Genomic DNA, 15,710 nt, shown 5'->3' with positions numbered 1-15,710 from the left:
TTGATTTGCAAAGACTTTACACTATTAGAAATTGTCGAAATTGGGTATTTAACCACACAGCAATGATAACATGTAGAAAAACGGTTGCTGCACATTGAGACCAACAGAAAAAACGACAGACTTGTGACTTTAATTTCTAAGTGTAAAATGTACGTAACATTTTTTAAATTATACCAAGTGACGAGATAAATAGGTCGTGCCAATCAGCAAATATCTAAGGGGCACTACTACTACGCCTCGCAACCTGAGATATAAAGTCGACAAATCCCATGTGCCTGAAGTTTCACCAGCGGCAGCGTCCTTACCCTTCAAAATCGGAAAGCAGTAATGTTAATTGGAAGAAATGGATATGATGAGAGCACTTCTCTGGACGAACTCTTCCGCAAGGATGTCTACTGCTTGTAAAATATTTACACATTTGAGATTGTTCAGTTGCAATACCTCTCGCTAACAGTGACAGAAAATGTCGTCCTAAAACCTGCATATCTAGAGAAAGTTCACAAACCTTGGAAACAAGACATTTGAAGTTGTCAACCCGCACTGGACCAGCATGGCGGAATATGGCCTAAACCATCTCTTTCTAGTTGCCGGTTCTCCTTAATCGGCTTCTAGTTGCCGGTTGCTTGTATCCAACACAAGATACACGTTGCGCGGTGCCTTAATGGAGACTGTAACCCGACCCCGTTAAATGTTTAAAGAGTTATTCATGAACATAATTTAACTACGTCAATATGCAGAACTGAATCAATAATAAAATTATCCTGTTTCTAGAAAAGATTAGATACATCCATTCATTCTTACTAGAAGCGAGAGAACTGAAGGAATCTTTATCATCTTTGAAATCTGAAATCAGAACTTTCCGAATCTCGACGTCTACGGACTCGTCAACCTCTTTGAAGAGGTCGAAAAACTAACAGTCAAAATAAACAAAAGTGACAATGAAATAATGACAAACTATTGTTGCATGCCTTCAGCAATTTCCATTGAACAAGACTTTAGAACAAAAACGCTTTATATAAGCACTATGAGACCGTCATTTTTCATTTCAAGTCGTCTCTCGTACATGTAACTCATGCACTTTTAAACAAACAAGTCATAAAACCTTGTGAAATAAACATACAATCATACATGCAGACGAGTGTGAAGAAAGCTACATTCTCACACTATTGAACGTTAACGTAATATTGACATGGTACACACAGGGAAAGATGCAAATTATACACATCTATGACATAAGCGTCGGCAAACAATATTTTCATGGTTATAAGACTTGAGCCAAATCTAACGCCTACCTTTTTCGATAAAGGTTATAATAAGTTTGTTTACTATCACATGAAAAAAACACCTCAGGAAAGCAACATACGGTGTATAGTCGTTCGCTCTACGTTTCCAAAACCAATAAGAATATATTACGAACATCCTAGCCTAGTATTTTTACCTAATCGTCGATAGATCAATAGCAGGATTTTCTATGTTTAGTACTCTGCTTAAAGAAGATTATCAATGGCTAGCCGTTGAGCTACTATTCAACTGCCTCTGCAAGTTGTTGGTATTCGCCAACGGTGTAGTTTACTAATTATTTATCTGACGTGTCTTACAATTGAAGTGTTTATATAGATTATCGAGTTTTATTTTATAAAAATACATTAAACATACAATTTTAACGCTTGATTGATGATCAAACGAGATAAAAATTAAGATATGCATTGTAATTTTCATGGCAGGTTTAGTAAAGCAACATCGATCGTTAGTAACGCCATCCCTACCATTTCACTGACACACTAACAGACTCAAATGCCATTGCAGCTAGATTTTAACAGAATAACAAATACTATTATAATTATAATATCTCGCGGAGTCTCAATGAAATTACAATCACCAGTGGTTATGACATATCGTCTCGGGCGTGTTCGTTTTGTATAATGTTAGACGTATCTTAATATATTTATAAAAAGGTGTCGACCGTCATTTTCAAAAAGAAAATTTTAATGAAGCACAATGAACAGTTCGGCAATTCATAACGTCTCTAACGAGTCACATGTGGATTTAGAAATATTGATAGTAGTCCACATTTGGAATGGTGCAATTGGTACTGACCTCATGATCCCTATAGAACGGCTCTTGAAGATTCTCCGGGACCCTGTTGTTGAACGCCTTCGCAAGCAGCCATTTGATCGACGCTCGCTGTTTCGACTGCAACAACGAACATGATGGTTATACACGGTCGTTTAGTTAATTGGACAACAAAATTCAGCTGTTAAGACAATTTTTAAACTTTTTATTGCGCAACAGTAGAATTTTATTTGGTTTATTATTAAACTCTGTACAATATACAATTAGTTAAAAAAGAACTACGTTAAAAATTTCATGGCATGATTATACCCATGTTGCGAAAACATAAACGATGGAACTTTGTAAGGAAGTTGGATGTAGGTTCCTCGGTAGGTTCTGTAAGGAAGTTGTCAAGTAACATGGACTTTATAAAGCCTGTATTGTGTGTTAATATCAAAATACTAGATGCAATTTTACTAAATTCATTACCAGCTCTGAGGAAAAGTTTTGTCAGTTATCAGATGGAAATTAATTCAATATATAAAATGTCGTCAAAGAGTATAGATGAGGCTATTTATTAAAAGAACCTGTTTAACCTCTGTTGATTATTTTTGAAACTTAAGTCAGGACTCGTGGAACAACTATCCAAGCGTAGACGTTTCTAAGAATGATTGACTAATAGATATTTCTATTTAGATAAAAGCCTTTGGAACGACCGCAGTTGACAGCGCTCTTTAATAGCTTCTTTTGATACTGAAAAGAGTAGCCAAATGATGTACTTAACACAACAGTTGAATGGGCATTGCGCTTGCGACTGCGACAATTCTTGTCTGTATTATGGCCACGTCCGCTTATTGTGAACGCATTAATCAATAACTGGTACCTACCAAGCGAGGCATGTCCTAATTTGCCAATAGTTTATTGCGTGTATCAATTGAGAACATTAAACCGCAATTGCAGCGCGATGGACTTGAAAGTTTTAGAACAAACAGATGTCCCAAACGTCGTCAAGTAATTGAGATTCATGAATGAGGCCAATCAAGTAGAAGTGATCGTTTATTCGCATTTCATGGAATGATTTACTGCCTGAGCCCTGAGGTTCAGGTAGCTCGATATTGGTCGCCAACTGGTGGCCTAGATAAACAGTATTTTGATTAGATCGCTGATAATCGCATGTCAATTGAACAAGAGAAAAACTATACACACGAAATCAAGTACACAACATTGTTGTAAAAGAACATTGTCCTCTTCTCAAGACTACGAGTTTGATAGTCGAAGTCTAGAAAGAGCAATTAAACATGTCAAAAATACGCGAAAAGGCTTCGCGTTTACATCATTACCATCGTATTCTGTAGGCAAACGTTGTACGAGAACAGTCATAGTGTGTTTCCTAGTTTAGGAATGTGGTATAAGCATTAAAAACACAATAGCAGCGCTAAATCATTGCCTAGGTGAGTTTCACCAGTGTCAAGGTCGGTTAGATCGTGCGAGCCATTAGAAGACAAGCGTGCTTTGATATTCCATTGGGTCACAGCGTTGTTACTCGTGTGATCACGCACGTGTGAAAGCGTTCACGCACGCTGTATCGCATCTGGGCGGATCACTCTCATTGTGGAATGGTAAATTAATAGTTAGACGATAGTTTAGATGACTGATTGGGAGAAATCTGCGGTAAGCAGGGGTTCATATCCACTTAACATCAGAGTTACAGCTAATACTATAGAATAACACACAAAAGCAACATCTCAAAAACCAACACCAGTGTATTGGGAACTCGTATTCACCGTTGCATTTAAAGAGAAAATAATTGTACATAGCAAAGATTAAAAAAAGACGATACATTGCACTGAATAGCGGGGCAAGAAGCAACGATTAAGTGCAAGGTCTCAAGCTATCAATAACAGCATCAGAACGGCGACAAATCATAGAGCAGAAAGGTCGGCGCGTGCCGGCGCATTCCGGTGATACGAAAATAGGCCGAGACGACACTCCCGTCCGTATACCCGAATAGGAAGCAACTTGCGCCCAACGTCGGCTATAAACAACTGAGTGACGCTCCATCAAGAGCACGAGACTTTGGATAAACATAATAAAGCGAGCCCTTTTAAGATAATGGTCCCAGATGTAGAATAACATATGTATGTAGATAAAGCCATTTGCAATAAACAATGGATTCGCGTTAAAAGAAGAAATTCAAACTGTCTAATCACAATGCAGAAGAAAATTCACACTACGCAACATTTATATACCTGTACATAACACAATAATAAAGAGAAACTACAGTCTGCTATCTACAATATTGTGATACGGTATCTATTACAAATGTTTATGTCACTTCCAATTTCAGACGAGAACCGCTAACGTCAAATTATCTCCGCCCTTTTTCTCTCTATTGTATTTCGTACCTCATTTTTGTCCACACTAATTTCAGACTTATCAAGTAAAGCAAGTGCTCATTCAGTTATAATAACAAATAGTGATTGAAACCCCGTCAGACGTAGCGTAAACAAATAACGCGTAGTGTTGTTTTCTGTGTGATTCGGCCGATGACTCCATCGGATACGGCGAACATGATGAGTATAAATTAGAAGTGACAAAAAATGTGTCTAATTCCGTGCGCTATACCACAGACGTTCAACGCATTTAAAAAGAACACTTAATGCGCTATCATTTTCTGCGATCATTGTCGATCTAAGTTGTGTTTGCTATCGGAAAATATGCGTGTTCAGAAGCGGAAAACTGCAAGCGCATACGTTCAACCTCTACGACCGTAACAAGGACAATGCATTATGCAAAATAAGTTACAGTGCGACGAGACTTACTTTATGTTATCACCATTAACAATTTGTGTACACTGTTGTAAATGATATAAATTCTACGTCCGTCTTTCACAGTCGATAGAATTACTTACAAAACAACACCACATACTTTTCAAATGAGGTGGTTGTTTGGTAATTCGCAATCTCTGATGCGTCAATGAGATTTTTGAAGCTTAATATAAGCTGTGGTTGCTTCACAATGTATAACGTAATTATCACTTTTCAATGTTTTGGCACGAAACAATTAAGAGAGCGTTAAGGGCCAATTAAATCCAGAGTCTTCCCTTGAATAGCACTGTTTGTTACAGTCATAAACACGCTTGGCTTCCGTGATTCAGCTGCTAAAACTAGTGTTTAATAGCAGAAACTACGGCAAGAAACCATTCTCATAAATCACATTTAACAGATAACTGTTCCTGGAGCTCAGGTTCCTTATGATATCAGACTTGGAACAGTGCAATGTTGCTCGAAGCAAAACTACCGTTACATCGTACGATTTCAACCTAATGCTGGAACGATTTGCTGTCATTTTTGTGGTTCATTGCTGGCACACCTATTTACGAAATATGCTAATGTATTCGTTACGCCTTAATTAATTAACATTCGTACCAGTTAATCGACTCCTATCTCAATGTAAATAAATGTAATGACATCATTTAACATCACCGAAGTGAAAAACTGCGTAGCAAAGGAAGAACCTGTATTCCTATCAAGGTTAAAAAATATCTGAATTTCTAATAATAGGATTAATAATAATGCTATTTCAAAGTAAGCATTTATAAGACTCATTTGTAGTTCACCTTCTTTAAAATCTCTTACGGAGAAATCGTCTCGGGAAGAAAGAATAAGTCCAAAAGCGCAAACACCACTCGGAAAGAGTGAACACTTTGTGCAATAAACAAAAACACCGCAATGCATAGGTACAACTCGTCACAGTTGAGTTATTAGCCATACTAACTTTTATCTAATCCACTGAATGATAAAATCTTGCAGAAACTTTAAAATTATAGGCAAAGACTAACGATACAACATTTTTCTCACATCTAAGCAAGTCCACGTGAGCAACTTTCAATTAAACAATTTTACGGGCGTGCTCATTTGCGTTAACTCAAACAATTAATTATTTAAGAACCATAAAGAGGGTTTTTAGTTGGCCATTCAATTTACTAGGAGCGTTTCGCTCGTAAAGTCACCTTCGTGTACTTTCATGTACCACGCTATAACATATAACAAGTGGAGCGGGCAGGCCACTCTCTACAGTCTACACTGAATTCGTTGGTGGTTAATTGCTGTGCAATTACAGCGGAGTCGCCACCAATGCACTCTCTCCGGTGGACAAGAGGTCTTCATTAGCGCAATAGCCGCTGCGGGCCACGACGGAAGAGCCGCTTCCGTGCTGAACGTCCATACAATAACAGCTTGTGTAACACTGGTCTTGAATGACAAGTCTATAACCATTTGCGGCAAAACATGTTTGGAAAAGAACTGGCTTTAGTACCAGAATAGTGAAACTGACTTAGTTATCTAATCACAGGATAATAAGCATTAACTAACTATAATCATATCAAAAATTAACTTTATTCAAGGCGTATTGTCAATCCTTCTACACGGGTGGTCTATGGGTTAACTATGTGCAGAAGGCACTCGGCGCCCTGCGCGTTCAATATAATAAACTAAGCTCGATGCGCCGACGCTTCGTCATTTCGTCCAGGTCCTGGTGAGGTGATGGGGTAATCGGCGGTGCCTCGAGCGTAATAATGTGTGTTTTTATGTTTTGTCTCTGTGTTTACTAACAATAGTCTAAAGTTTAAAAATGTCTGTATTTTACGAACAAGTGGGCCTTCGATGCCAAATAAATTATTTATCTATTATTATTATTACAAGTCCATCTAAACTATCTGAAATCTCGTTTTAAACTAAAAATACCTAACATCAAAAATTTTAATTATATGTAAGTTGAAAGCGATCAAAACATCTGCATATCTGACAAAAAATAACCTTAAGTCAATAAAAAAATGAAAAGAATACCTTGAGTTCATTGCCATAATGTTGATTTTTGTCAATTGTGGCGAAATTATCTGAACATGTGTAGTATATTTTTAGTTAGTTCGAGCGTTCAGATCAGACGAGTATTGACAACTTAATACTACACTTTTAAGACTACAATGGATTTCAATGGAACGTAGTATTCACATTGTAACGTGAAGAGCAGTAAAGGAAAACAAAAGAAGACACATCGAACACAGCACCAATCGAAACAAAGGGCAATACAACGCTTTCGATGGCATCAGATACCAAGACACATAATTTGCATTTAGAAATACCACAAACAACGGCTTACTTAAGTATACAGGGTGAAGTAAGAAAGGTGTCTCTGAAATCGACGTCAAAACTCAAGAAGATTGTTCTGCATTTCGCAGCGAACAACTTTCGTATTCTAGCTTTAAAAAATCCTTAAAACAATGTTACCCAAACTTTGTAAATAAGGATTTACAAATCTTATGCTCCCCAGACTTTGCAATGGATATAAACGGACATTTAGAATAGGCCTTGCGTTTAGCGCCAATTTCGCAGATCAGCAACGGTATGCTACACAACAGCAAAACATGAATGTAAACAAACCTTTTCGATGTTTAAAACAGTATAATAAAAGAACAGGACACGTTTAATTTAAAATTAATAATTGCTTATTCAGACCAACAAATAATATAAAACGAAATTGTCTATTAAAAGTATGTACATATACAAATAAGCGACATTTCAAATTAATTACTACAAAGTAATCAAAACAAATCAAGTTAGAGCAAGGGTGGCTTAAAAATATCTTGAACAACTAGCGGGTCGAGGAAGCTGACGATGCGTGTAAACTGGAATGGCGCGTCGGCACCTGCAGCCCACGCGAGTTTCGGCTGAGGTCGAGCACCCACGCCACCTCCGTACTGCAAACCTCCAGCTTTTCATTCCCAACACGATGTCCTGCTCCGTCAGCAACGGAACGAACGAGATGGAAAATGCAATTACATTCCGTTTGATCTGTAGACTTGACACCCACTTGTCATAGGTTTCTGATAATTCCGACACACTACAATTTTCGGAACATTGTCCAAAACGTTAGAGAAACCCATGGGAAATTGTAATATAAATGTGTTCTACTAAAAGTTATACGTTTACAACTTGTTATTATATTACGTTATGTAATGTTTCTAGACATCGCGATCGGTGGTGTTAGTATTACAATGAAACAAGTCCACGTTATTGAAAGGCAGCCAGCGTCGCGTGTCGTCAATTTAATTAGATGTACTGCATATAGCACGCTTGGATAACACACCGGTATTCTTGAGATAAGCGCTATATTGCACCTAAATGCGAAACTGGATTTTATCCACATCTGTCGTCACCAGGTGAATAAGAACTCTGCGACAAACCGTTAGCTCTAACTTTTTGTGGGCTAGTTTATCACCTGCCTGTTTCAATGTATATTTATAGAAATATATATTTTTAACTTCCCTAACGGAGATGATACACGAAATTCGAAGGTGAAAAACTAATTTAGGAACGTCATTGAATACACCACTTCCTCACGAATGAAACACAAAGAGACATAATCAACAGTTATCGTAAGGCTGACAGGCGCAGAGCAAAATATGAATCATCGCCAAATATGGGCGACAGTCGGACGCGTCGAAAAGAAAAATAATTCTATCCGGTGTTTATCGCATATAGGTACGATAAATGATTCATTGCAAGGGCTCCAGATATGGTCATACAAATTGTGCTAATACTAAACTGCACAAAGAATGTTGCAAGGCGACACTGCATGCAGCGATCTCCTTTATTGGCATAGAGGAAACAAATAAGTGGAATAGTAACACGAGAATGTTAATTATAAGCCCGAGAGGACATATAATATAGGGACGCGATTGGCGTTTATACTCAAAAGAAGGCGATTCACGCCACCTCAAGCAAAAGGAAGCCGGAAACCTACAACCAAATGTGTCAGACTTTAGATAATCGACTTCGGAGTAAAACCACCGGCCTAAAGTCAAGGGCAGTTCGGTAGGATTATAGCGAAGCGTAACATTATAGCTTTCGCGGATAGTGGAACTAATGGGATACACAATTAGTTTTGCGCAGGAAGTCAGAAATGATTAGACCTGAATCACTTGTAGATCTCAATTTTGTATACACCTGACTGGCTTATTTGTCTACAAAATGGAAATTGTGGTTCGGTGTGATTTAAAACGTTAGCTGACCCGTTACCTGTTAGTAACTTAACACGAAAAATAGTTCTTAAATAACACACTAAATATAATAGGTAATCGTTTTTGCTCAAGCAAATAGTACTCATGCTATTAATCGTCACTATGACACTAAAGCTGGTAATAAACTGATGATACGCAGAATGTCAACATAGCAATGAACCGATGAAGTCATGAGCAATACCATAAATACAAAGCCCACGCAAACCTCTGCGACAAATTGACTTGATTGCTCTGCAATTTTGCGCATATGCGCAAATATAATAAACAAACAAGAAGAAATTAGCATTTTAGATATAGTTTGAAACAATAATGACTTAAAACCATGTAATATGAAAACAAGGCAACATTGGGGCGCAACAATTATTACACACTTCATGTCAATTACACAGATAATTGTGTGAGTTACAGATGGAGTCTGCGCGATCACGCGAACGTTCGGCATGAACGTCACGGCCTCCGAGCCTACGCTTAGCGAAGCACTGTCAAGGCTGGTTACGACATAGCACCTATGTAGGAAGCAGGAGGATGCTACCACTTATCGTGATTTACAGTCAATTGAATATAGACTTAAGACATTTAACAACAGAAACTAAATTCCAAGATTATGCATTTCAGGAACGATAACTGTTCGTTGCTTCGAGTACAAAGTCAGTTTTGTCCGATAACTTTATCAGTCTATGTTTATCATATATATATTCAGAACATTCTTGAAACTTTCGCTGAGGCCATAGACGAGTTCACTCATATCGAATAGTGCAATCAATCTCGATTCATTGAGATTTGAATGAGCATTCTCGGAATTACCTAGTCGTAGCCGTGTGACCTAGTTAGATTCAGACTATCTCGGAGAAAGTGAGAGATGCCGCGATGTGCAATGGGAGTCAGGCAGACACGACTAAAATAAACATTTCCTAACTAGTCATTATAGCTATCGAGGCTACGGATCTATACGAACATACCTCGGTTGTCGGTAAAATTTGGTTATTACATAGTCGATTATGTCACTGTTTAAATGAAATTATCGACGAGTAATAGACCATTGGTCTGACGTTAAAAGTTGTTTTAAACTTCCTATTGACAGGAAATGTTAAGTGCGACTTGAAATTGCTTAAGAACTTAAGTTTATCAAACCTCTACAAGCACAAACTGAACTGAAGTTTCTACGTCATTTATATTAGAATATATCATTTTCCTGCTGGAAGTTATTGTACATTCCTGACACGATTAAGCAACTGTCAACAGAGAACTCGGACGTTAATCAAACATGCGCCTCATAGAACAATGCCAGTGGTCGGGCGCAACTCAGCGACATGTGGCTTCAAAAGCTTCCTACAGAAGTTGCCACACGCGTCGCGCTCCTGGTGAAATAATGTGACCCGATATAGAATTAATAAAACGTTACGGCCAATAAAGTTTTCATAGGCAGGAATTTATACACCCGAACACGTAACGCAATACAGCACAAAAGCCGTCGATATACAGAAGTAGGCGTAATGGCATTGCTCAGATGTTTACACACAAATTCACGGAACTTTCAAGGTCCAGGTCTAAATTTTACAAATCGATACAAACTACCTTCGTACACACAAATAAGCGTTACGAATGTGACAATATAAATCATGATAGTATCAAAAGGCCATCATGGAAATGAGAATAAGCCCCGATTCCTCGCTGTCGTTCCGATTCGAATGGAAACTTCAATCGATGTAACCGCGAATCAAGTTATCGGAATGGTTGAGGCAAACCACGTTGTTGAAATTGTTTGGGTACGTATTTCGAAGCATGTTAAAATAGGCGCAACGAAATAACAGATTTCCTGCAGCACGCTCGTAAAACCTACTAAGGCACTGGTAAATGAGCTGGAGCTGAAAGTATTTACGTTCTTTAAACGCCATGCTCTTTTAACGTTTGAGAACTTAATTAAAGCTGAGTCAGAAAGAGAACGTAGCCGCGGTGTTGCATATCTCGATAAAGTCTACAAAAAAGTAACAGTGCACCAAGTACGTAAGTATACATCAGAGCTCGTGAGAAGAACGTTACTAATTCTTGTCCGAGGAAAACGTTGAGGTTTCTCAATTAAAATTTGAATTAATAACCACCTACGTACCAATAAACTCAAGAAGTATTTAGTTATATTCATGTAAGTTACTCTCGAGATTCCCACGGCGGTTTCTATCTGGCAAAATGTTGCATGACATTTCCATAAAGGCGTCTAGGAACGAGATTTCCAGTATTCAGATGTTGGCTCACCGATAAACACGACGACTTTTAAAGCACGTTCTTGGATTCTTTTTTTTTTCATTTTGCGGGAATTCTGACGTATTTGAGTGACAACATTTTGATTTTTTTATGGGGTGCAATCGATGTGATTATTAGCTAACTACCTATTGTATAGATTACAAAAGATTTTACATGAATGGACGTCGTTTAAGAATGTTCAAGGTTCTAGGAAGGATAAGTTTAAATCAACAAATCAACAACAAAAAACGGACTGACAGAACGATAAAGAGATAAGATAGCAGCAAATCGACGAAACATGTAGGTGAAAGCGAATTTTATACTAGATATGACGTTATTATGATATAATCGAAGGAAGTGCAAAGATTATCTCGATATATATGAATATTTACAAGTCTTTGTTAAAATATGGTTAAGGTTGGATTTTAAATGATTGTAATGTATATTTAAAAGCATAGATTTCGCAAATTATTTAAAATGTTAATAGCTGAAAACATAAACGATAAATATAGAAAAAAACTATACACATATTTGACCACGGGAACTAAAGAACAATTTATAAGCAAATTACATTTCTGTCTCGGCAATTAAACGAACACTGATGTGAATCAATGTATGCTTCGCAATTTCCAGAGACAAACCCACCATTAAAAGATAATTTAATTAATAAAAGGCAAGGCGATCACGCAAAGAATAATTGTACAGAATTGAGAACACGTTCGCTCTCATTAATGAATAATCATTGTAATGTACCCTTCTAAGTGTTAACTACGTTGTAGTCCAATGAAGAAAGCGGTCCATTCATAAACTGGTCGAAGCTGCGGTTGAAGTCGTTCGCTTATGTTAAGTAACTAAAGGTCACGTTTACAGCCACTCTCTCCAAGAACTTTGGTTAATAAAGCCACAGTCTTAATGAAGGTCGAACAGTTCTTTTTTATTGTAAAAACAAGGCAAGAAATTAGAAAAAAAAAAAATAGTTACAATCGATTATAGTCACAGGAAAAGTACACTCGCGAAACAATTGTTGTAGATGACATGTATTACTCATATTAAATATGCTTTCGAAGTACGATTACGCAGTACTTTTGAAAGAGTTCAACCCAGGAAATAGTGATACTAGACCAATTTCTGCCGCCAAGCAGTAATGTGAGCATTACGTTCCAGTTTTGAAGGGTACTGGTGAAATTACAGACACATGGGACTTGTTAACTTATCGTTACAGGGTGACGGCCGCAGTGGCAGCGGCCCCTGATCTTTGTGATTAAAAGCTTTGAGTAGCTCTGCAATGTTATGAACGGGCGTGTCGCTTACCACCAAAAGCATGACTTGTTCGTCCAGTTACTTAATAATCATAAAAAACGCAAAGATATGTTTTTTATATTATTACCCTGAAAAATTAAAAAAATTCCGAAAAATATATTTCAGCAGTTTTTTCTCAAAACGCTGTTTTTGATTTTTTTTTCACGACACCACGTGACGGGACAAACAAGTCGTGCGCCTGGTGGTAAGCGGATACAGTGCCACGCAGAGCTTCAGATGACAAGGAACGCAGTAAAGCTCACACTACTTGGCGGCATAAACAGGTAAGGTGGCAGTACTTCCATGGACGAACTTTTCACAAAGAGGTCTACTGCGTCTCAAGATGTGATGTTACAGTGTATTGCTTCTGTCTGAGATTCATTTACGGGTTCCAGCTAATCATTTACGTAACGAGTCACTAATTCATTTACCTGTCGCTTTACAAAATTACAAACGGAATTCGTTTATATGGCATGCGAGCAATAATTTTAAACAAGTTTCTGCTCTTTACGATTTTGATATTTAACACAAACTGGCGTACGTTAAGAAGGTTTTAATCTAATTAATTTTTTAGTACAAAAGTCTTAGAATAATAACGCATAGAATGATAGTTTCATATCAAACGAACAGTCACAAGTGAGGCAAAAATCAAATTCATGTAGGCTAGTTTTAGTAGTAGGTTAATTTTCCGTTTTAGTGAATATTTATAAAAAAATACAAGTTGAAACGCGTTACTTCCTTGTGGAATGTGATGTTAGTATCTATTTTATGTTTGTCTGACGTATTTTTACACTCATTTACCGCACATTTCGTCATTTTTAGCTAAAATTCTTGAGCTGTTCGCGGTGCAAGTTGACCTTGAGCACTGACGACCCGCCCGCTCGTGTAGGCCCATTGGGCGCGCTTCAATTTGCCTCACTTAGCGTGTGCGGACTAGGTTTCTATGCGTTATTATTCTAAGACAAAAGTAATCTAATTTGCGTAACGTAACATTGCTTCTATAATGTGTAATGTGTGTGTGTACAATATCGTTTAGTTGTTTAGTGTTGTCAATGCTGTATTTTGCTATTGCATTTTAATCAGTAAGGTACTGGTTTTGCTTATAATTATTTAACATAATTTCTATTGCGATACGAGCTGTTTGTGCCCTCAAAAATAAAATAAATAAATAAATTGGTTTGATACTGTAGAACTAGTGTTATTAAAAATAGGTGGCCAATATCTACGATAACTTCCGGTCGTAAATTTTACTTATCAAAACGTTCAAATACAAGTGCAAGAAGTTTTCGTCATACGTACCAATTTGCCTGGATGCTTGCAAGGATTATCGGTCATGACATAACCGCCGTTCTCAAACCTCTTACTTACCGCACCTTCACTTCCGGTTTACGTTTTCATCAATTCTGACCTCATCAATCGAGAATGAATAAGTTGATTCCTACAGCTCAATAAGTAGCAACATTTGCTTGCGGCTGTAGTCACGCTTAAGGTAGTCATTGGTAATTGTTATTGTAAAATTTTGTTCTATACAGATCGCGTGTAAAGGTAGACGATTAGCGCCGTGCGTAATCGCTCTTACTAAAACGCACGGGCCAAAGCCAAGTGCATATCAAGTGCAACTGTTGGTGGAGAAATTGTCCCAACCATGGTATTAATCTGAAGTGGTGACTATGTTTTTTTTATAGTATCAAGTGACGGGACGACCAAGGCGTGCCAAAGACCTGATGTTAAGCTACACGCCTGTCCATAACAGTTGCAGTGCCACTCGGAGCTTTAAACCGCAAAGATGTTATGGATAGGCGTGTTGCTTACCACTAGACACACGAGTTGTTCATCCAGTGACTTGGTATCATTAAAAAAATACCCGTGTTGATTTTAAATACAATCACAATAAGTCAAACACGTACCTTCACAAATTCAACTCACATAATGATCAATGATGACGAAAAATGAACCTCTGTGGCCCAACGATTTGCACTGTGGGTGTTACACGAGGAGGTCCCAGTTTCGAAACAAGGTTTTCTAAATTGCTACTGGTTTGAGTGTTCCGGGTAGTGGCTGTGAGGTCAGGAAGTTGGTGTGTACTGATTTATATAAATTATATTACAAAATTTAAAACTACGTGTGGACTTAGAATAATAACGCATAGAAACCTAGTCCGCAAACGCTAAGTGAGGCAAATTGAAGCGCGCCCAAAGGGCCTACACGAGCGGGCGGGCCTTCAGTGCTCAAGGTCAACTTGCACCGCGAACAGATCAAGAATTTTAGCTAAAAATGACGAAATGTGCGGTAAATAGGTGTAAAAATACGTCAGACAAACATAAAATAGATACTAACATCACATTCCACAAGGAAGTAATGCGTTTCAACTCGTATTTTTATATAAATATTCACTAAAAACGAAAATTAACCTACTACTAAAACTAGCCTACATGAATTTGATTTTTGCCTCACTTGTGACAGTCCGTTTGATATGAAACTATCATTCTATGCGTTATTATTCTAAGCGTGTGGAGATAAAGATGTGTGGAAAAACTACATAAATCTAGATTGTACACAATTATGATTCAAAGTGTATTCCATAGCATTTAAATTTATTTGAAAAGACCAATCCCTAGTTTCTTGCTCGTTGTTTTATGGAAGTCAGCACACTGAACGAGCAGTAGCTTACAAAATTACGTTTTCAAGTGTAAAATTTTACCTATGGGTTAAACGACTATTTGACATTGACTTTGAAATATTCTGTATAATATATTTATTTGTAATTCCCTTAACTTGCTAATCGTTACCAATTCTTCGACCATTCACCTCCACACCGTATCTAATCCAATATAAGATTGAATAACAGATACGCTCCTAGATAACTCAATAATAGAGTTGATGATTTCGTTGTCCCCAGAGAGAAATGTGGCTTTTCTGGGATAGGCGTAAATAATACCTTATCAATATTACATTTAACTGATATCGCACCCTGAATAATGCAAACCATTTGCTGGAAACAGGACAAAAATAACTGAAATTAACTTCATAATCCCAAGAT

At 37.5% G+C, this 15,710-nt stretch overlaps 1 protein-coding gene across 11 annotated transcripts in view; it reads right to left on the bottom strand.

The window, feature by feature from the left end:
- The window catches only part of LOC113226208 (patronin-like), a 98,155-nt gene that overhangs the window by 75,410 nt on the left and 7,035 nt on the right, over positions 1-15,710 (bottom strand). For all 11 annotated transcript variants that reach the window (XM_026458756.1, XM_026458747.1, XM_026458754.1 and 8 more), the window contains exon 2: positions 2,098-2,193. In XM_026458756.1, coding sequence (XP_026314541.1) covers positions 2,098-2,193 — 96 coding nt within the window. The remainder of the gene's footprint in view (positions 1-2,097; positions 2,194-15,710) is intronic.

Source organism: Hyposmocoma kahamanoa, unplaced genomic scaffold (genome assembly GCF_003589595.1).
Source record: "Hyposmocoma kahamanoa isolate Upper Pololo Valley unplaced genomic scaffold, ASM358959v1 182, whole genome shotgun sequence".
In the NCBI taxonomy this organism is placed as follows: domain Eukaryota; kingdom Metazoa; phylum Arthropoda; class Insecta; order Lepidoptera; family Cosmopterigidae; genus Hyposmocoma; species Hyposmocoma kahamanoa.
Note: the sequence above shows the minus strand (reverse complement) of the source record. Positions and strands in the feature narration are given on the sequence as shown.